Genomic DNA, 21,287 nt, shown 5'->3' with positions numbered 1-21,287 from the left:
TGAAGCAAAGGCTCCAGGAGAGCCTCTTCAAGGCACAGTGCATGTGAGGTTCAGCACCCTGAAGGAATATTTTAGTAATTGGCTGAGGTGTAGAATTTATGATAAGTACATAAAAAACTAATTTAAAGATCTATATAAAAAAGAAAAAGTGATCATGTTTTATTATATTCAAGACTACAAGTTCCCTAAGGTATCATTGTAATCCATAAATTTTGGCATGTGGTATTTTTATCAACTAGTTCAAAATTCTGTCTCTCTTCTGCTATGATTTCATATTTGACCCATGAGTTGAAAAGGATGTTGTAAAATTTTTAAATGGAGGATTTTCCAAAGTATACATTTTTTGTTAGGTTTCTCATTTAATTATGTTGTAGATATACAGTGTGTCCCATACAATACTGATTCTTTGAAATTCATTCAGTCCTGCCTTAAGGCCCAGTGTCTGGTCAGATTTTATAAATGTCCTATGTGTACTAGAGAATGCACATTCTCTAATTGTGGGCAGTTTTTCTAATTGCCTAGCCAACAAATCAAACTTATTAGGTATGTGCAAGTTTTTCAAATCCTTACTAATTTTTTCCTTAGATTGACTTAACAATTTGGCAGGGATGGGTTGAAATCCCCCACAATAATGTTGGATTTGTTCTCTTCTGTCTGTAGTTTTGTCAGTTTATACTTCATGTATTTCAAGGCTGAGAGCATACAGTTTTAGAATTATATATCTTTCTGATAAATTAAGCTTTTAAAAAATCAATATTAGTGACCTCTTTACCCTTAATAATCCTTTCTCTCCTAGAATCTATTTACTATAGTCTCAAAACCACTTCTCAGCCTTCTTTTGATTAATATTTGCCCAAAACATTTTTTTCGCCCTTTGAACCTTTGTTTTAGAAAGTTTCCTGTCAACATCATTTTTTTCTTTTTCTTCCTTCAAACTGAACATGACAAACTCTGCCTATTAATTGTCAAGTTTAAATCATTTTTATTCCGGGCGCCTGGGTGGCTCAGTGGGTTAAGCCGCTGCCTTTGGCTCAGGTCATGATCTCAGGGTCCTGGGATCGAGTTCCGCATCGGGCTCTCCTCAGCAGGGAGCCTGCTTCCTCCTCTCTCTCTCCTCTGCCTGCCTCTCTGACTACTTGTGATCTCTCTCTGTAAAATAAATTTTTTAAAAATCTTTTTTTAAAAAAATCATTTTTATTCCATTTCAAATGTACATAGATTTGTTTCTACCATCAAACTTATTACCTTACATCTCTCTGCCCCTTTCTTGTGCTTTTTCTTGGAGTTTTTTGTTTTTGCCCATATTTCTCATTCCATTTTTTTTTTCTACATCTAGTTATTTGGAAGTTATACACCCTATTTCTATTCTTTCGGTGGTTATCCTTGAAATTTTACCAGATGTAAATACTCAGTGAAGTCTAGTTTTAAATCTTCATCCAACTCTAAGTGATATAAGCACTTGGGACCATTTGAACTTCATCACCCCCATTGACCTACTTGCTCTCCATTTCCAGTTTTTCAGCAACCCCTTCATTAATTGATATTATTGATGGTGGTGTTATTTTATCCTGTGTCTGTTTTGATTTGTTTATATTGATGTTCAGTAGTCCTTTTATCTTAGACCTTTTTCCCAGTATATTTTCCTTCTTCCTAAAATGCATAATTTAGAAATTATGCATTAATAAGTAGTAAATATTTCAGGCTCTGTAGGTGGAAAATGTGCATCATGTTTCTTTATCTAAAAAATGCCTATATGTTACCATCATTCATGAAATATTGTTTTGCTGGTACATAGTTTTGAAATGGCTTCCAGAATTCTGAAAATATTTCTCTATTGTCTGGCTTCATTCATTTCTTTTTAGGAGGCTGATGTAAATCAAATTTTTATTCTACAGATGGTCTTTTCACCATTCTTGCTTTTAGAATCTTCTCATTGTGTTTGACATTCTCTAGTTTTATTACAGTATGTGTCTTAGGAAGGCTTTCCTTTTAGTCGTCCTGCTTGGTACTTGTTTCTATTCCTGTATATTTGGATTCATTTCTTTCATCATTTGGGGAGAAAATTTGCAGTTCCTAAATGTGAGAATTGTTGCTTCTCCTTCCTCTATTTTGTTCTTCTGAAATTCCTATTAGACAAATGTTACACTTTCTCATTCTATCCTCTGTACTTCTCTTTCCTCTCATGTTTTTTATCTCAGCTCTCAACATGCATTCTAGGTAATTTATTCAAATTTATAACCCAGTTCACAGATACACACTCTTCAGGTGCATGTAACCATTTGTTTACACCTATTTAATAACTTCTTTATTTCAAAAAATGTAGTGTTTCCTTTTTGAAAGTTCTATTTCATTCTTCAAATCTCCCAAGTAATGTTGTATATCTTTTTGCTTTATATTTATATCTTTGTGATTTTACCTTTTTAAAATAATTATTCCATATTTCATATCTTTTAATTCTAATATGTCAAATCCTAGGGAGGTCTATTGTTTTGTTTTGTTTTGTTTTGTTTTTTACTCTTCCTACATAGTAAATTGTTTTCTTATACTAGTGATTTTTTTTTGAAGATTTTATTTAATTATTTGAGAGAGAGAGAACATGACCAGTGAGGAGAGACAGTGACCTGAGTTGAAAGCATACACTTAACCAACTAAGCCACCCAGGGTCCCCTGTACTAGAGATTTTTATTCAGGCACATGTTTATTTGATTTTACTCCATGACAACTAATGATTAAATTAAAGGTGATTTCCTTCAGACAAGGTTTACCTTTGCCTCTGTTGTAAATCAGGGAGGGCCCTATGAACTTGGGAGAATTAATTAGGAAGTCCAGTTCTAAGCATTATTTAAAGTTCATTGTTTCCTGGACACCTAGGTGGCTCAGTCAGTTAAGCATCTGCCTTCTGCTCAGGTCATGATCTCTCAGGGTCCTTGAACAGAGTACCACATCAGGCTCTTCACTCAGCAGAGAGTCTGCTTCTCCCTCTGCCTACCGCTCCCCCTGCTGTGCATGCACTCTCTGACAAATAAGTAAATAAAATCTTTTAAAAAAAAGAAAAAGAAAAGAAAAGAAAGTTCATTGCTTCTGATTTAGCATTCCTTTGTTCATCATTTGTTATTTCTTCTTTCCCAGCATGTACTTTACTATACACCCTTATCTTTTTTTTTAGATTTTTATTTATTGATAGGCAGAGATCACAAGTAGGCAGAGAGGCAGGCAGAGAGAGAGAAGGGGGCAAGCAGGCTCCCCACAGAGCAGAGAGCCTGATGTGGAGCTCGATCCCAGGACTTTGAGATCATCACCCCAGCTGAAGGCAGAGTCTAACCCAGTGAGCCACCCAGGCGCCCCTACACCCTTATCTTTAAAATAGTGGGTATTATAGAGGGCACAGATTGCATGGAGCACTGGGTGTGGTGAAAAAATAATGAATACTGTTAGGCCGAAATTAAATAAAAAATAAATTAATAATAATAATAATAATAATAAAATAAAATGGTTTTGTTCCTCACAGTCTATTTAGTGGTGTTAGTTACTACAGGTTTCAGTAAATATTTTCTGAGAATGTGTCATTTCATAATAAATAAGACTTCATTTACCTGAATTATGAAATGAGAGGATTGGAAATTCAGTCTTAAATAGGTTTTAATATGTACTACCCTTTGAACTTAAAGGTTGGGGGAATGCTATCATGTCACTGGATATCTGTCATGTCTGTGTTGCTGCCAGCAGGGAAGCTGGTTTTTATCCTGTGGGGTATGCATGTCTGTAAATATGTACCTTCTCAGAGAAAGCCCCTTATTATTGTTCTCATAGTGTTCCACTGAAGCTTTTATCAGTATTGAGCATCCATATGAAATAGAAATGTTTCCTGTTATAACAGGATAAAAATGGGGAGAGAGGATAATCTTTTGGGCAGTGGTAATATATTTTATTTAAAAGGATGATCTTCGGGCGCCTGGGTGGCTCAGTGGATTAAGCCGCTGCCTTCGGCTCAGGTCATGATCTCAGAGTTCTGGGATCGAGTCCCGCATCGGGCTCTCTGCTCAGCAGAGAGCCTGCTTCCCTCTCTCTCTCTCTCTGGCTGCCTCTCCATCTACTTGTGATTTCTCTCTGTTAAATTAATAAATAAAATCTTTTAAAAAAATAAATAAATAAATAAATAAAAGGATGATCTTCTTTGTGTGGTTTTAAACCACATTTGGCTTAGGCTTTCGTTTTATGCTAAAAGAGAGTTCCATTTCCTTCTGTTATCTTGTGGATAGTGATCCAAACACCTGTAAGTACAAATCTAAAAGTGCATATTTGAGTTCAACTTCCTTTACTCTGATTTACCCATTCAGGAAGATGATTACGATGGATTTCTAGTGAGGGAGAAGGAAATCCTGCCCTCTGTAATGACTCAAAAACTGTCTTCTAAAAATATGTTAATACTTTTTTGTAGAGGCTGCCTTCTCGTGCAAGATGCCTATGGAATGTTTAGTGAAGTGCACTCTGAGGTCACCATCTTGAAGGACCAACAGTTGGAAGGAAAGTCCTGCAGCCTGATGGGAATGAAGGTTCTACAGAAGGCCACCAGAGGAAGGTGAGACTACTCTGTAATAGCATCTAGTTTGCTGCAGTGGCTGGTTCTTTTATTAGTGTTTTATCTCTCTCTCTCTCTCTTTTTTTAAGATTTACTTTTTTAGGGGCACCTGGGTGGCTCAATGGGTTAAAGCCTCTACCTTCAGCTTAGGTCATGATCCCAGGGTCTTGGGCTTAACCCCCGCATCGGGCTCTCTGCTCAGTAGGGAAGTCTGCTTCCTCTTCTCTCTCTCTCTCTGCCTGCCTCTCCACCTACTTGAAATCTCTGTCTGCCAAATAAAAATAAAATCTTAAAAAAAAAAAAAAAAAGATTTACTTTTTCATTTGAGAGAGGGGGGAAAAGAGCATTAAGTGGGGGGAGGTGAGGCAAAGAGAGAGAATCTCCAGCAGATTCCCTGCTGAGCATGGAGCAAGAGGTGGGGCTCAATCTTACAACCCTGACATCATGACCTCAGCCAAAATCAAGAGTCATATGCTTAATCCACTGAGCCACCCAAGCTCCTCTTACCTCTTATTTTAAAGACAATAAACTAGGATCCTAGAGTTTGCCTGTAAAACTAGGCCAGAGCTAAGTCAAGTCTATAAAGTACTTCTAGGGAAAAAATTACAACTGATAACAAAACAAGATTCCTAATTTTATTAAAAAATTAGGTTTAGTGATTCCAAATTTTATGAAAAATTAATATGATAAAAAATGTTATGTATGTGTGTTTTAATTCTAAGATTTTTTTTTTCTGTATGTTTTCCAGTTAAAAAATAAGATAGCTTTGCATGAGTCAGTTTATATAAATGACAATATAACTTAGTGTAAAGACATTTTATAAGCTTTCAACAAAATTCTTAAGTTGTCACATCTTTTTGCTTTCCATAGTAGGAAAGTTGTTCTCTGTCAAGTTTCATGGCACTCCACCTTAAAATGTGGTTTTGGATAGGCAAGGTAGAATTGTGTGTAGATCTCGTTCAAACTATGGCTATTACATCTCCAATAATCATCCTAAATCTATAAATTAGGGAAAGAAGAAACATTTTTATTTTTTTTTTTTAAAGAGTGAGGTTTTATTATTTATTTGAGAGAGAATGAGTGAGAGAGAGCATGAGAGAGGAGAAGGTCAGAGGGAGAAGCCGACCCCCCAAGGAGTTGGGAGCCCGATGCAGGACTCGATCCTGGAAGTCCGGGATCATGACTTGAGCCTAAGGCAGTCGCTCAACCAACTGAGCCACCCAGGCGCCCAGAAGAAACACTTTTAATCAAACTATCCAGTAATACAGAGAATTAGTGTAAACAGTATATTTGAGATTTTCTCTATCTTACTGTAATCTCTCCTTCCTTGAATAGTGTGTTATTTTAACTCTCTTGGTGTTAATTTTTTACTTGATTATAGTAACATCTGCACTTATACTAGTATCTGAGAGAGAAAAAAACCCATTATGAATATCTGATGTTCTAATTTTGAAGCAGTTATTGATAGCATCCTCCAGTGGTTTGCATAATGAACGTTTCCAAGCATGGTCATTCTGAACTGTGAGCATTTAGAGTATTGTCCTGACTGACCTATATAGGCAGTCAGCATTTCCAGAGACCACAACTCCATGTCTCATCGGGCTTTCATATGGTACTATGCAGGTGAGTGATGGCTCTGCCCAAGAGCTTATTTTCCTGAAAAACATGTATTTCATAGAAAGATCCCCTATAAGCCCTGGGTAGGTAGATATAAGAACATTTTATTGATCCATGCAGATTTGTCTTATGATAAATGTTCCTTTTGTTTATAAAAGGATGACTGTATTATAATACAATTAATTGCCTTATATATTGGGGGTGGAGATTTACCCAGATATTTAGAAAGCATATCTGCATGTGTGAAAAGCTTAAGTTTCACATGAAACTTATCTTTATTAAGGTTGAACCTCATTTTAGTCCTAAGTTTTAGAATTACAAGCATCTGGGTGCGCCTGGGTGGCTCTGTTGGTTAAGCAACTGCTCTCGGCTCAGAGCCCCTCATTAAGCTCCCTGCTCAGCGGGGAGCTGCTTCTCCCTCTCCCTTTGCCACTCTCCCTGCTTGTGATCTCTCCCTCTTTCTCTGTCAAATAAATAAATAAAATCTTTAAAAAAAACCTTTTTTTTTTTTAAAAAAGAATTACAAGCATCTGAAAAGACTATGTAGTTAACAGCAAATGGTTTCACTGCCCCAACATCTTGAACTGAAAGCATTAATTCTATCAGGGCCATTGGGAAGTAATCTTCCTTGACATGAATTCTACACATAAGCCTCTCACCTGAACACAACAGAATGTAAGTGGGCTCTCCATCACAGGAAATCCTTCCTAAGGGGCAGCAGAGCTTCTCTAGCTGCCTGCTTTCCTGGTGTGCTCTGGGCTAGACAGCAGCTGCTCTGGGAGGCTTACTTCTTGCTAGAGACTGTAGCACATAACTTCTACTGGCAGTTCTACTGGTAAATGACAGAGCCACTGCAATCCCAAGTCTTTGGCTCCGTAAAGTTGATGTTCTTTTACCATTATGCTTATGTGTTCCTATGATTTAATCCATTTTTTTTGTGGGTTACAAGGGGAGCCCTACTAGTATCCACAACATTCCCCACAGGAAATGTTTTTTCCACAGGAAATGTACTGAGTATTGCAAATATTTACAAACAAACTTTCTGGAATCCATACCATTTTTAGGGTTGTGACTAAATACTTGATTTTTTTTTTAGGTTGGGATTAATTTCTTTACTTATATATAAATTTTATTTTGGCACACAGCTATCCAAATAAATGTTTAGATTGTCTCTTTGTTCCTTTGGAAACTATATCTCTTCAAAACAAATTATTAAATCATTTAGGAATGCTGGATGTTATAATTGCCTATTAGTGATATCATCCATTGTCAGTCATCCATCCATGGCCCAGTAAAAACAAATTGTCTCTTATTTTCCCCCAAATTATTGTTTCATGGCAACTCCCATAAACTCTAACAAAATATACTTCTCATAAACCTTAACAAAATGTTTACTTCCAAAAATTCAAGCTAAAATGATTAATTATAACTATATACTTCTAGTATCTAATACAGAAAGTAATTTTTTGCCCGTTGGAAAATAGTTGTGTTTGGGCTAAGTCATGAAGTCTTTTAGATCTTGGCTACCAGATTTCATCTGATCCACGCTTCTCATGATGGAAAATTACTACTCCCTACAAGGTCTATGAAGTGGACCGATGACCTCAGAGCTATTGAGTCAGGCATGCTGTTGGACTGGTGTATGGGCTGCTCTGTCCACCTGCCTCATTTGGGAAGCCTTGCAGAAAAACAATCATATCTTTTCTATTTCTCTGATATATTTTTGGAGTTGGATGTCCAAATTGACTGCTTAAAGCAAAAAGACTCAGAAAAATAGCCTGGATTTAAAGAAAAAAAAGACCGTTTAAAAAAAAAAAAAAAAAAAAAAACCACCACTGCTGAGGCATGCTCATTAAACAGAATGTGGAGCTCTGCCCATGCTTTCTTCTCTAGAGCACTCCCTGCTATTATTTGTCCAGTGACTCTCTCTTCCTAAGACATGTCCCCTGACCTTTGTCTTCCCATGTGACCTGTGCAGCAATTTAGTGGGTCAAACGAGCGGAAAAGTCACATGACTTTGATGTCGTAATTCTATGTATGCACTTTATCCTTTATTATTTCACATTTTTATTTTTATATGATAGGGCAATACTGAAGGAGAAAGGGGTTCCTAAAATATGTGTTAACCCTACAGAAATGGAAATATAGCTAGCCAAATTTTTTGTGGGGGAGGGGAAATTCTTTCAGTTCAGAATCCTGCTTGTATTTATGTCCCAACTTGTTAAAACCCACTGATCTGTGTCTAAAATGACTAATTTGTAGGTACTATTTGATTTAGACCTGCCACTTCCAGTCAGCGTCCAGAGAAGAATTAGGCACAAACAAGTCAGCTGCAAAAGATTGGGAGCCGGGGACAACAGTGGAAAAGGACTGCTGCCACCAGCAACTCCACAGTCTCACTTTTATTAGATAGAAAACAATAGCCAACCGAAGGACTGATGAAGGTCAAACGTTAATCCCGTCTTGCAGACAAGCAAGGAGGAGGATAAAGTTTATAGTTAACCAAGCACATTCACAGGACTCACCTAACTAACAATGGGCACTTCTGGGATGAGAAAGGAGCGACAACGGATAAGGGAAGCAGGCGGTTTTTTCGTTCCACCCTGAGCTGACCAGGCGTTCCTGGGTGCTCAGCTTCCCTGAAGCAGGTGGTGTTCCGCCCTGGGCCGGCTGGGTATCCCCAGCTGCCTGGCTTCTGTGAAGGGGCGGCGTTCTGCCCTGAGCGAGCTGGGCATCCCCAGCTGCCCAGCTTCACGGTCCTTTATCGTCCTTCTCCCCAAAGACCTGTTGTCAGTTTATGTATTTCTTAAGGCCATATCTAAATGTGCTTGGTAACTAGTAAAATCCTCCAGGGGTTACAGTTCAAGTAACAAATTGTTCCGAGGGGCAACAGCAAGACCTGTTGACTTGCCCTTTAAGAAAAGGTTTTATTGAAGAGTATTTAGTCAGTACTCACTATATACAGGAGGCTCTACCTGAGTACCAGAATGACAAGGAAGAAGTTGACATGAATGTTTTAAGTGACTAGATCCTAACGGGCTGATCTCAGATTTCATAAAAGAAGTTAGTGAGAACAAATGCTATAAACGTCCTGACCTGTCAGAAGGAAAAAATGTCTTCAGATTGGTAAGATGTTATCTGTGAAGACATACACCTAGGATCAGGAGAGATGTATGCAGAAGAGGAAATGAGAGGGTTTATTGAAAAGATAATTCACTTATTTATTTTATAATGATTTAGTGCTTCTATAGTTCATTCTATAAGGATTTAGTGCTTCTTGGTGCTATACCCCTGACTAGTGGCTGTAGTACTGAACTCTGTGCTAGATTTTTGGGATTTATCCTAAACCAGAATATACTGAGGTATAGAGTCAACAAGATAAAGACTAACTATTCTTAGGGATTCCGCATCAGTCTAAGAGAAAATTAGGGCCACTGTGAGATTTTGAGAGAAGAAAAGAAGAGATAATAAAAACAAAAATGGAGTTAAGAATATCCTGCTGTTGTACCTATAATGGATTTATTATAGAAGGAGAGGCTGGGGCAGGGCTACAGATTTGGAAACTTCTGTAGCAATTGAGAGGAGAACAAAGAACCAGTTAGGAACTAATCTTAATTTCTGCTACCTACAGACAGCTCCACCAGAAGTATAAAAATAGACTTCCCTCCAAGAGATCATGGACCAGCAGGAAAGCCAGGGGTGACCTAAGCCGGCACTGACTGTCAAGTGCCTAATACAGAAGGCTGTGGACTGATAAGTAGCCACCTTGCAGGGATGGGGTGGTTGGAGAGCAGGTCAAGTTTTAGGAACCCTGAAGAGAATAGGAAAAGCCTGGGGCTAAGGACTAGAATAAGGAAGGGAGGGAAAACTGTCTCCATTATCTTCTTTTTGAGCCAGACTAAAGATAAGGAGAGCAGCCGCTGTCTGGTCAGCTTTCCAGATAGAGTGAGGGGTGGGCACTTTGTGTGTGGGGTGGTGCATTTCAGAGAACGATCCAATTAATAGTTATTGTTTAACAACTTTTGTTTTAAAGGTAACAGATTAAGTACTGATAATTTTTATACTAGAAGCCAAGGTTAGTCATTCTGTTCAGACACTAACCTCGTAGTCAGGATTCAAAAGTCCTTTACAAGCCCCAATGCTAGTCCCCAGCCTGCTGCACTTGTGCCCTTTAGTCCTACCATGCCCTAGACCTAGAACACTTTGCTTTTTCTCCTGGGCCTTATTTGAGCCTAACCTTTCTCTCACAGGCCAGTCTTAAGATGCTTCTCCAATAAGAATCCTGACACCTATGCCCAGTACTGCTTCTTTTATCTCCCTGCAGCAGTTCCTGCTGGGTCACCCCCTCCCCTCCTCCTGGGCACCCAGTGGTCATAGTGCTACTCACTTCAATGCCCATGCCCAGGACTCTTGGTATTCCTGCTGACCTGTATAGAAAGGTATACTTTAATGTAAATAAGAATGCCATCATAGACATAATTTTGAATGGGTCCATTTTTTTAGTAATAAGGTACAAACATCAAGGCTTTCATGGGGAATCTTGGAATGGCTTTCCCAAGCTGGCCTGCACCATGTGCCTGACTCTGAGTCACACCAAGACATCAGACCTTGTCTTGGTCATCGTCACATTCCTTTGCATGGTGTATACAATCAATAAAAGTTGACATTGATTAGAACACCTGGTGGCCAGTATTTCAGACTGGTCTGCCCATTGTTAGGCTCTGTGAGGGTAGGTGCTGTTTCTTATTCACCATTTTATTTCCTAGCATCTGACACACTCAGATAATATTATAATAAATAATAAATATTTTTGAAATGGACAGTAGTTGTTTCCTTGGGTTTATCTTAGAATTTTCTTCCACAGGATTTGAATGTATATTTTTATACATAATAAATGGTAATGATTAGAGCTCAATTTTATCAGGAAGAATGGAAACCGTTTGGTCCCAAGCCTTGTATCCAGTGCAGATGAAGGCCACAGTCTCTTTCAACCTCTGGACATAGACCTTTGGTTTCCTCACAACATTTAAGGAGACATGCATGGGGTTGTGCTGTGAAAACACTTTATCAAGTACGGGAAGAGTGTGAATGTCCATTACTTAATATTTCACAGAAAAAAGTTTTCCATGCATTGGGAGAAGACTCTGTTCTCACCTCCATCTTAGAGGTAAGGATGATTGGCCCAGGGTCACACAGTGGGCTATAGTCAAGCTCCAGTGTGATATAACACTATGGAGTTCAGTATCCTGTGTAGACCTTTGCCTTTGCTTCAGCTGGGTGTGACCCAGAGTGCACAGAAGTGCAATTGAAGGGAATCATTAGAAATTATTCAATGCAAATTGACTGGGTTGGGTTAGGGTTATTATTGAGGAACCATTTCAGATGCTCCTTTAACAGGAAATATGTGGTAGTGAGAGCTCTCCTTGGGTAAGAAACTTGCATAGTAATTTCCTTCCTTTGATTTTCCTTCTTCAAAAAGGCCACCCTTTTAAACAGTCACATAGTTCCCTTGGGGTTTGAGGTCCAGAAACTCTTATTAATTGCTGTGGTTGGAAACCCTCCTTTTAAGGGATGTTCTTAATAATAATTTCATGATTTTGAAAAATAAAATTGTTCCTGGCATTCACTTAAGTTTCTGGAAGGTGAATAAAATGTCAGTAAAAGAGAATGTACTAAGTCTTAAAACCTATAATGCTCAAAGAAGCAAAAGGAAGCTCCCCCAGACAAGCATCATGGTATTAATTTAAGTCCTTAATCAGTTTAGAAGTATGTTTTGTGTTTTCCCTATAGATTTTATTGCTTTCTCTCTGCCATTGTTTCTTGACATGAGTATTTTAATTCAAAATTAAATCTTTCTGTTGTCCTTTAAAGTGGGATTATTTTTGTTCTCTATTTAACAATTGTACAGGGAAGCATAAACAAGAATAAAACAGTAAAGCAAATCTTTTCAAGATTGTAACCCCCCCTTCTTCTTCAACCTTTCTTAGTTAATATTGTGTATGTATTGTTGTTGGTTCTGATGTATTTCTTTCCTGACATTATAGAAAATTTCTTATATATCTGTGCTGCCCGCACCCCCTTATTTTGTTGCTGTGGTGTTCTCTCATTTGAGCGCACCCAAATGCACATTCTGCAGAGTGGAAAGAGCCTTAACTTGAAATCAGGAGACCTAGACTGTATTCCTGTCTGTGCTACCAATACCAGTAACTCTGGCCGCTGATGCATCTGGAAATGAAATGACTAGACCAAATAACCTTCAGGCCTCTTTAGGTTTGAGGTTATTACTTTCCCTTTCAGGGATGCTTTTATTTTTAACTTTGTAGACAAAGATACTTTTTCCCTTTGAACAACTCTAAAGAATAATTCTTTAAAATAATTATTTAAAGACTAATTCTTTTTTTTTTTTTTTAAAGATTTTATTTATTTATTTGACAGAGAGAGATCACAGGTAGGTAGAGAGGCAGGCAGAGAGAGAGAGGGAAGCAGGCTCCCTGCTGAGCAGAGAGCCCGATGTGGGACTCGATCCCAGGACCCTGAGATCATGACCTGAGCCAAAGGCAGCGGCTTAACCCACTGAGCCACCCAGGCGCCCCAAAGACTAATTCTTTAAAAATGAAAATGTTTCAGAATCACTAAATGAATCATTTGTTTAATGATTGAGAATCACTTAATCAGAATTAATAGATAATTTCTGTAGCAAACAACTACTGATATTGGACCAGATCCCCTTTAAAGCCCTTATGTCATTTCTTTTGTACCCACCCCCATCCCCAGCTTCTTTGTACTTTTGCCTCTGTGGGCCCACATCTGTCTGTCTTCAAAAGACTGCCCTCACCATAGATACTGTTTTGTCTGCTTGTGACACAGCTGGAAGTATCTGAGAATTTGAGTCCCCCTTAGTTTAGTTGAAGTGGCCATTAGTCAATGAGTGACTTATGAAAGCCCAATTCCTGTTCAGGTTTGGACAAAATCTAATCTATAGTTTGTTCTCCAAAGCTCTCCTGTAAAATCTGATTGAGGTTAGAACTTTGCCAGAAAAAAACCAAGGTATTGGATACCAGCTCCAAAATACTGCCTCTGTGCAAACACAGAAGTATAATCACAAGCCTATGTAATATTCCATTGTATGTGTATATATAAACCACATCTTCCTTATCTATTCATCTATCAGTGGACACCTGGGTTGCTTAGATATCTTGGCTATTGTAAATAATGCTGCAATAAACAATAAAAATAAAATATTTTTTTAAATACTGTTCATAATTCCTTTAAGTAAATACCCAGTAGTGGAATTATTGATACATTTTTAATTTTGTGAGGAATCTCCATATTGTTTTCCACAGTGGCTACAGTAATTTATATCCCACCAACAGTGCACAAGGGTTCCTTTATCTCCACATCCTTACCAACACATGTTATTTCTTATCTTCTTCATTTTAGCCATGCTGACAGATAAAAGGTGATTTCTCATTGTAGTTTTGATTTGCATTTCCCTGATGACTTATGACATTGAGCATCTTTTCACATGTCTGTTAGCCATCTGTATGTGTTTTTTTGAAAAATGTCTATTTAGGTATTCTGTCCATTTTTTAATTGGAATGTTTGGGTTTTTTTGGTATTGAGTTGTATAAGTTCTTTATATATTTTGGATATTAGCCCCTTATTGGATATGTCATTTGCAAATATCTTCTCCCATTCAATAGGTAGTTTCTTTCACTGTGCCAACGCTTTCTATTCTGAGGTAGTCCCAATAGTGTTTTTGTTTTTGTTTCCCTTGCCTCAGGAGACATCTAGAAAAATGTTGTTCTAGTAATTGTCAAAGAAATTACTGCCTGTTTTTCATCTAGGCTTTTTATAGTTTCAGGTCTCATGTTTAGGTCTTCAATCCATTTTGAGATTATTTTTGTGTATGATATAAGAAAGTGATCCAGTTTCATTCTTTTTCATGTAGCTCTCCAGTTTTCCAGTACCATCCATCGAAGAGACTGTCTTTTCCCCATTGTATATTCTTGCCTTCTTTGTCACAGATTAATTGACCGTATAAGCAGGGCTTATTTCCAGGCTTTCTTATTAATCCACATATTTATTTTTGTGCCAGTACCATACTATTTTGACTATTATAGCTTTGTAGTGTATCTTAAAATCTGGGACTGTGATACCTCCAGCTTTGTTCTTTCTCAAGGTTGTTTAAAGGATGGAATCTTTCCATTTGCAACAACATAGTTGAACCTATTACACTAAGTGAAATAGATCAGAGCAAGACAAATACCATATGATTTCACTCATATGTGGAATCTAAAAAACAAAACAAATGAATAAACAGGAGAATCAGTCCTATAAAATACAAAGAACTGATGGTTGCGAGAGAGAAAGGGGGTGGGGAGATAAGTAAAATCAGAGAAGGGGAGTACAGGTACAGGCTTCCAGTTATGGAATGAATATGTCACGGGGATGGAAGGTACAGCATAGGAAATATAGTCAGTGACATTGCAATAGCTTTATATGGTGATAGATGGTGGCTACATATGGGCTGAGTATAGCCCATAATGTATAGAGAAATTGAATCACTGTGTTCTACACCTGAAACTAATGTAACATTGTGTTGACTATACCCAAAGTTTTTAAAAAATTATGAATAACACCAGTCTGAAAAATAAAAGAAATATAATCAGAAGTAAAGGAAGGCATGTATTCCAAAGAGTAAATAAAGTGGCAAACAGAAAAGGTTTTTAGTAAGACAAAAATAAACTGAGTTGAAAGAGTGAAATGCTGACACATGCTACAATATGAATGAACCTTGAAAACATTATGCTAGGAGAGAGAACCCAGACACTAAAGGTCACGTATTATATGATTCCATTTATATGAAATGCCTGTTTTTCTTGAAGACAGAAAGCAGACTGGTGGCTGCCAGGAATTGGGTGTAGGAAAGAATGGGAGCAACTGCTCATGGGTATGGGGCCTGCTTTGGGGAATGTTTAAAATGTTTGGGAACTAGATAGAGGTGATTGTTATTCCACATTGTGAATATACTAAATGCTCCCTGAATCGTGTACTTTAAAATGATTAATTTTATGCTGTATGAATTTTACCTCAATTTTTTAAAAAGGAAAAAAGAAGAATGAACCAGTTGCCTAAAATGTGCTTACATGGAATTATGAAAACGGCTACAAATGTTTCATAAATCCAGGTGGAGAAAAATAGTTTCTAAATGGAACCTCTGGACATAATTTCACATATATCAAAAAGGGATAACTAGGGAATAGGGACTCAGAAAGGAAATGCCAGTTATTTAACCTTAACTGTTATTTTGGGGAAATTAAGACAAAGATTTATGAAAATGGGCACCCCACTAAGTCATTCATCACCTTTATCTTTCAATGAAAGATCCTTAAGGTAAGAAAGCTATTTTGTAGCTCCTCTAATTTGTTTTTATTATCAGTGATAGGGAAAATCAAGACATTGATGAAAGCATACAAAGAGAAAAAAACCAAGAGATTGCAGTAAGGCTTGGCACACCCACCAGATTGATCACAGGAAGTTTGAATGACAACCACAAACCACCTAAGAGATTCTCTTCGAACGTCACACGTCAAACACTAACCATTGTCAAGACTACTGCCCTAATAGTACTTAGAAAAACTATTCAGTAAAAACAAATTTGCATTGTAGTCCATTAGATAAAGAAATTCTATTTTGACTATAGACTTTTACATGTTTCTTTTTCTTCCCTTATTCATTAACATATCACCTTACTGTGGACAGATGGATGATGTCCTAGTTTCAGTTTTCAGAGAGTTCACATTCTAGTAGAGAGGCTGTTTGGAAACAATGACAGTATCATAAGGTTTTTGCTGGAGTGGGTGGATATCCCCCTCATTTGCCTGAGTCAGTTGGAAAGCTTCAACAAGAAGGCCTTCATGGTGTGACTTACAGGTTCATCAGGTTTCCAGGCAGACATCCATAGGAGAGCATTCTCCCAGCCATAAATTTATTTTCTCATTACCTTTTGACCAAAACCAACTACCATTCAGAAGCCACGTGTTATTTTTCCCTATGTCCTTTGTAGCAGTTAATATAGTTTTCAGTAAAAACCTGACAAATGATAAAGTCAGAACCAAAATAGTCACAAATATTTCTTGGCCATAGGAAACAATTTTTTAGTATTAATGTCAAAACTATCTTTGATCTTCCTCCCTGACTTCACTACATACTCTCCCATAACCAAGAGACAAAATAGAACCAAGTTAATTTGTAATTACCTTAACTGTATCTGCCAGGCCTCTGCAAGGGGACCTGCTAGTTAAAAAACAAAACTCACGCTTCCAAGAACTTTGCTGGACATTGAGCAGAGGCGACGGGGATTCAGTGTTGATAAAGGGTACTGGTCTCAGAATCAAGATATCTGATTTATATATTAGCTCTTATGTGTGCTGATTGATTGAAACTAATCCCATTCTTAGTTATCAATCAGAATAAATAGCATTTACTTCCCAAGACTGTTAGGATAATGTAATGAGATAATACATAAAGGTGTTTTAGACTGTTAGGATAATGTAATGAGATAATACATAAAAGTGTTTCGTATAGTCTGAAACACCATATAAACAGTGGTTCTTTCCTTCTTCCTCCTACTTTATTTTTTCATTTCTAATTAACTGAGAAGTAGAAATCCGGCCTGAATTGATCTAAGACTTTGTTGTCTTGTTTTTTTTTTTTTTTTTTTTTTTTTTTTTTTTTTTTTTTTTTTTTAAAGATTTTATTTATTTATTTGACAGAGAGAGACCACAAGTAGGCAGAGAGGCAGGCAGAGAGAGAGAGGAGGAAGCAGGCTCCCTGCTGAGCAGAGAGCCCGATGCGGGACTCGATCCCAGGAACCTGAGATCATGACCTGAGCCGAAGGCAGCGGCGTAACCCACTGAGCCACCCAGGCGCCCTGTTGTCTTGTTTTTTATAAACAAAATGGAAAGAGAAAGACAACAATTAGAAGAATGATAATTAGAAATTGGAAGGGTTCCCCTTTTTTCCAAAAAGAATAGAAATCCAGTTGGAAATTGCCAGACCTTATCAACTGCCCAATCATAATGGGAAAGAATAGATCATAAAACCAGTAGATTTAAAAGTACAGAGAGATTTAGTTAAAACAAGGATCAAAGAAACCAGAAGGAAGATCCGCTGATAAAAAAAACACACAAACAACCAGTACCTGTCCCTCCAGGTTAGCAGTTTATCTAGTTAATTTGCCTTGCAGCACGCTAACTCTAGAATTCAGTAAATGAACAGGGTTTATTGGTTTTTTTTCTTTTTCGTTCATTCCTTCTCTTGAAAGTCTCAACATTCCTCTTTCTTCCCCCTGCTGTCCTTTTCCTCATAAAAAGCACAATTATCTACCAGTAGGCTAGTAGTTTTAAAACTTTTGAACTTTTTTAAAAAATAGAAATCTAAAGTACAATTGAAATGTGACGACAAATCTATGTGGAGCTATTCTGTTTATTCCTGGAAGGTGGATGAGTGGAGACAACTACAGTGTCTCTGCTTGACTCCTTAGGACTCTAGCAGCATAGTTTCAAAGTAATTATTGAGGATTAATTGCTCCTATAAACATTTTACATATGAATATAGTTTTTCCTCCCTCTCTCAAGTTAATAGCCTGTGGCAATAGTTATTATGAGGGCACAGTTAACAATGTAATTCAGAAGCTGAATGGGAGTGTGTTCTTTTGTTAATCTCAAATATGAAATCAAATACTTATTTTAAATATGCCATCATTAGCTGGCCTTTCAGGTTGGAGAATCTTATACTGTTTTTTTTTTTGAGAATCTTATACTTTTAATTTTAGATAGAATACTCTTAAATCTTTATGAATTTGCCAAAGAAACATCTGTCTGTTAATATCGGGCACAGAAAGAAAAAGTTTCAGTGTCACTAAGGTCTATCTTTCATTTAACCATCCAGCTAGCTGGCAAATTAGGTGATGTTATTCTGTTTTGAATGAAGATCCTGAAGCTCACTGAAATTAAATAATTTGGCTCCACATATGTGAACTGGGCCTCAAGCCAGGTCCATCAAATTCCAAAGCCTGCATCTTCGATATTGCAGCTGACATTTAATTACTCCCAGTTTTAGGGGAATTCATTTCTCTAACTTTCCCACTCACTTTATGATTATAGTCCCTGGCCCTTAAATAAGAAATTCGATTACTTTTTGTCAGTGGTGTTGGTATTAATTTAGATTCTTGGTGTTTTCCATTGTTTTTGTTAAACAATAACAATAAGCTATCTACACTAGAATTATCTTGAGTAACCAAGAATACTATCAGATCCATAGTAAATAAATAAATACACTGAGTTCTTCAGGTTTAGTTAGAGAGTTTCTTTTTTCAGTTACTTAGATACTTATTAAATACAAATACCAAGAAGGGTAATTTTCATTACCATTTTAAAAATGGCAATTTGCTTCCTAACTAGAATTGCCAACAGTGATGTGGATCATCATGAAGGCCACTGAACGTGCATGGATCACACATTTGTAAAAACCTCACATTAGAACTTTCAGTATTATCTGCAAATAAGATAATAATATAACCATGGTTGTTGCTGTTCGAATAATTAATAGAAAGACTAAAGGAAAGTTAATGATCTCTCTTTCTACTTGGTATTCATTCAGTGAGTGTGATCTTTCATACCTCTCTTCATGAATGTAAACACATCTTTAAACAAAGAGAGAGGGTTTGCTTTTTTTCACTTAATAATATCATAAGGATTCCTGTCAGACATTCCGGTTGTTTCAAGTTTTTCCACTTCAAACTGCAACAAACATCCTTGTGTGTGAATATACATGTCTATTTTATTTATTGATTTTTTTTTCATTTATTTATTTTCAGCATAACAATATCATTATTTTTTCACCACACCCAGTGCTCCATGCAATCCATGTCCTCTCTAATACCCACCACCTGGTACCCCAACCTCCCACTCCCCCCCCGCCACTTCAAACCCCTCAGATTGTTTTTCAGAGTCCATAGTCTCTCATGATTCACCTCCCCTTCCAATTTACCCCAACCCCCTTCTCTCTAACTCCCCATGTCCTTTATGCTTTTTGTTATGCTCCACAAATAAGTGAAACCATATGATAATTGACTCTCTCTGCTTGACTTATTTCACTCAGCATAATCTGTTGATCTTTTAAGTTAAACTTGTTTACTGTGAAATATAACAAACTATGAAAAATGCATAATTATAGAGTGTAGAATAATTATAAAGCACACTCATGAAGCCACTACAGAATTCAAGAAACAAAACATGATCAGTGTCCAGAACCCACCTGTGTCCTTCCTGGTGACATCTCCTGTCCCTCCGCTGGAGGTCATCTCCGTCCTCAGACTTCTTCTGTGTTTTTCTTTATAGTTTTAACATTTTACATACATTCTTAAAAACGTAGTTAGCTTTGCCTGGTTTTTACCTTTATAGAGATGCTACCATATGTGTATATTCTTTTTTTTTTTTTTTAAGATTTTATTTATTTATTTGATAGAGATCACAAGTAGGCAGAGAGGCGGGCAGAGAGAGAGAGGGGAAAGCAGGCTCCCTGCTGAGCAGAGAGCCTGATGCGGGGCTTGATCCCAGGACCCTGAGACCATGACCTGAACTGAAGGCAGAGGCTTAACCCACTGAGCCACCCAGGTGCCCCCATATGTGTGTATTCTTAAGTTTTGCTTCTTTCACTTGCCAAAGAGATGCAACAGTCCCCAACCATACACAGCCCTGAGAAACTCAGATTGGGGGCCCTCACTCTGAGCACCTGTGTGTTGTTGATACTTTCTTATGCCAATGAACTTAGTAAGATACATGCATTTATTGTAGGTGACTCTGCTTTGTTCATTTTCATTCTAGATTTGTGCACTTACCACAGGCTATTCCTTCATATAATCATTCTAGGCATTTCTGGACATTACGGACAGTGGCATAAACCCAGTGATTTGTGGCCCCTAGTGTACAAGTGTGTGCCTGTCATGGTGGGGAGGAGGGGGCTTGTTCACCCTCAGTAGGTAATGCTAAACAGGTTTCCAAAAGCAGGAGTTCCAGTCTCCTGGACTGTTAGCACTGTAAACTGTTCTTGCTGCTCTACTTTCTTTCCATTATTTGGTGTTTTTAGATGTCCTCTCCTTATTTTCTCCAAACTTTGTTCTTTTTCAGCTTGATGGAATTATAGTACAATCTCATTTTTGTTTAAATTGCAGTTCCTTGATTACTTACTGAGGCTGAGAAAGTTTTGCTGTGTTTATTGGACATTTGTATTTCCTCTTTGGTCTTTTCAAGTCTGTTGCTTGTTCTTTTGGAGTATTGAGCTTTATATATTCTGAACATGAGTCCTTCAGTGGTTCTATATGGTTTATGTATTATATAGGTGGTATGTCTTTTTGTTCTTTTTTTATTAGCTGAAATACTTAATTTATCAAAGTTGTCAATCTTTTTCTTTATGGTAACTGCTTTCAGTTCACTTGTTTAAGAAATCCTTTAATACCCTGAGGTCATGAATGGGTACTTTGATTTGGGAGAACAATTCCCAAAGTGGAATTGCTTGGGCCAAGAGTATGTAACTAGACTTGTTTTCATAACCCTACAGGCAGGCTTCGTGGAACATCATAAGCCTCTTTGAAATGACCCTTAGCTCTCCTGGGACCACACCCAGCACAGTGGGAGTCTGGGTCTCCCTCCCCCAGGTCCAAGAAATGTGCTTACAGGTAATGAGATTAACACAGGCATCCAGGGAAATGGTCAAATGTAAAAGTCAAAAGGGTGTTTATAATAACAAGGGCTACTATTTATTGTATGCCAGATACCATAGTCCTCAAATAACCCCTTAAAGCAGATATTATGTTATCCATTTCTGAGATCATCAAGAGTAAATATTTGACCTTAAACATACTTTTAAATGGCTCCACAGCAAACTCTTCTTCTTTTATGGGTCCTGAAGCCTAATCTAATTTGCTTGTGCTTGGGTTGCGCTAAGGGGTACAGGGTAGTGTGGCCCACACCAAGTGCTGGATCACAAAATAAACTACCACCTTCCCTCAGTTACTGTCTGTGAT

General features: G+C 37.5%; 1 protein-coding gene across 9 annotated transcripts in view; it reads left to right on the top strand.

Moving 5' to 3' along the window:
• Positions 1-21,287, top strand: part of SPIDR (scaffold protein involved in DNA repair) — a 609,776-nt gene that overhangs the window by 538,927 nt on the left and 49,562 nt on the right. For all 9 annotated transcript variants that reach the window (XM_059166493.1, XM_059166499.1, XM_059166494.1 and 6 more), the window contains one exon: positions 4,439-4,579. In XM_059166493.1, the coding sequence (XP_059022476.1) occupies positions 4,439-4,579 (141 nt within the window). The remainder of the gene's footprint in view (positions 1-4,438; positions 4,580-21,287) is intronic.

The sequence above is a fragment of the Mustela lutreola genome, chromosome 3 (genome assembly GCF_030435805.1).
Source record: "Mustela lutreola isolate mMusLut2 chromosome 3, mMusLut2.pri, whole genome shotgun sequence".
Taxonomy (NCBI): domain Eukaryota; kingdom Metazoa; phylum Chordata; class Mammalia; order Carnivora; family Mustelidae; genus Mustela; species Mustela lutreola.
The sequence above is the reverse complement of the archived record's forward strand: the minus strand, read 5'-3'. Positions and strand labels throughout refer to the sequence as shown.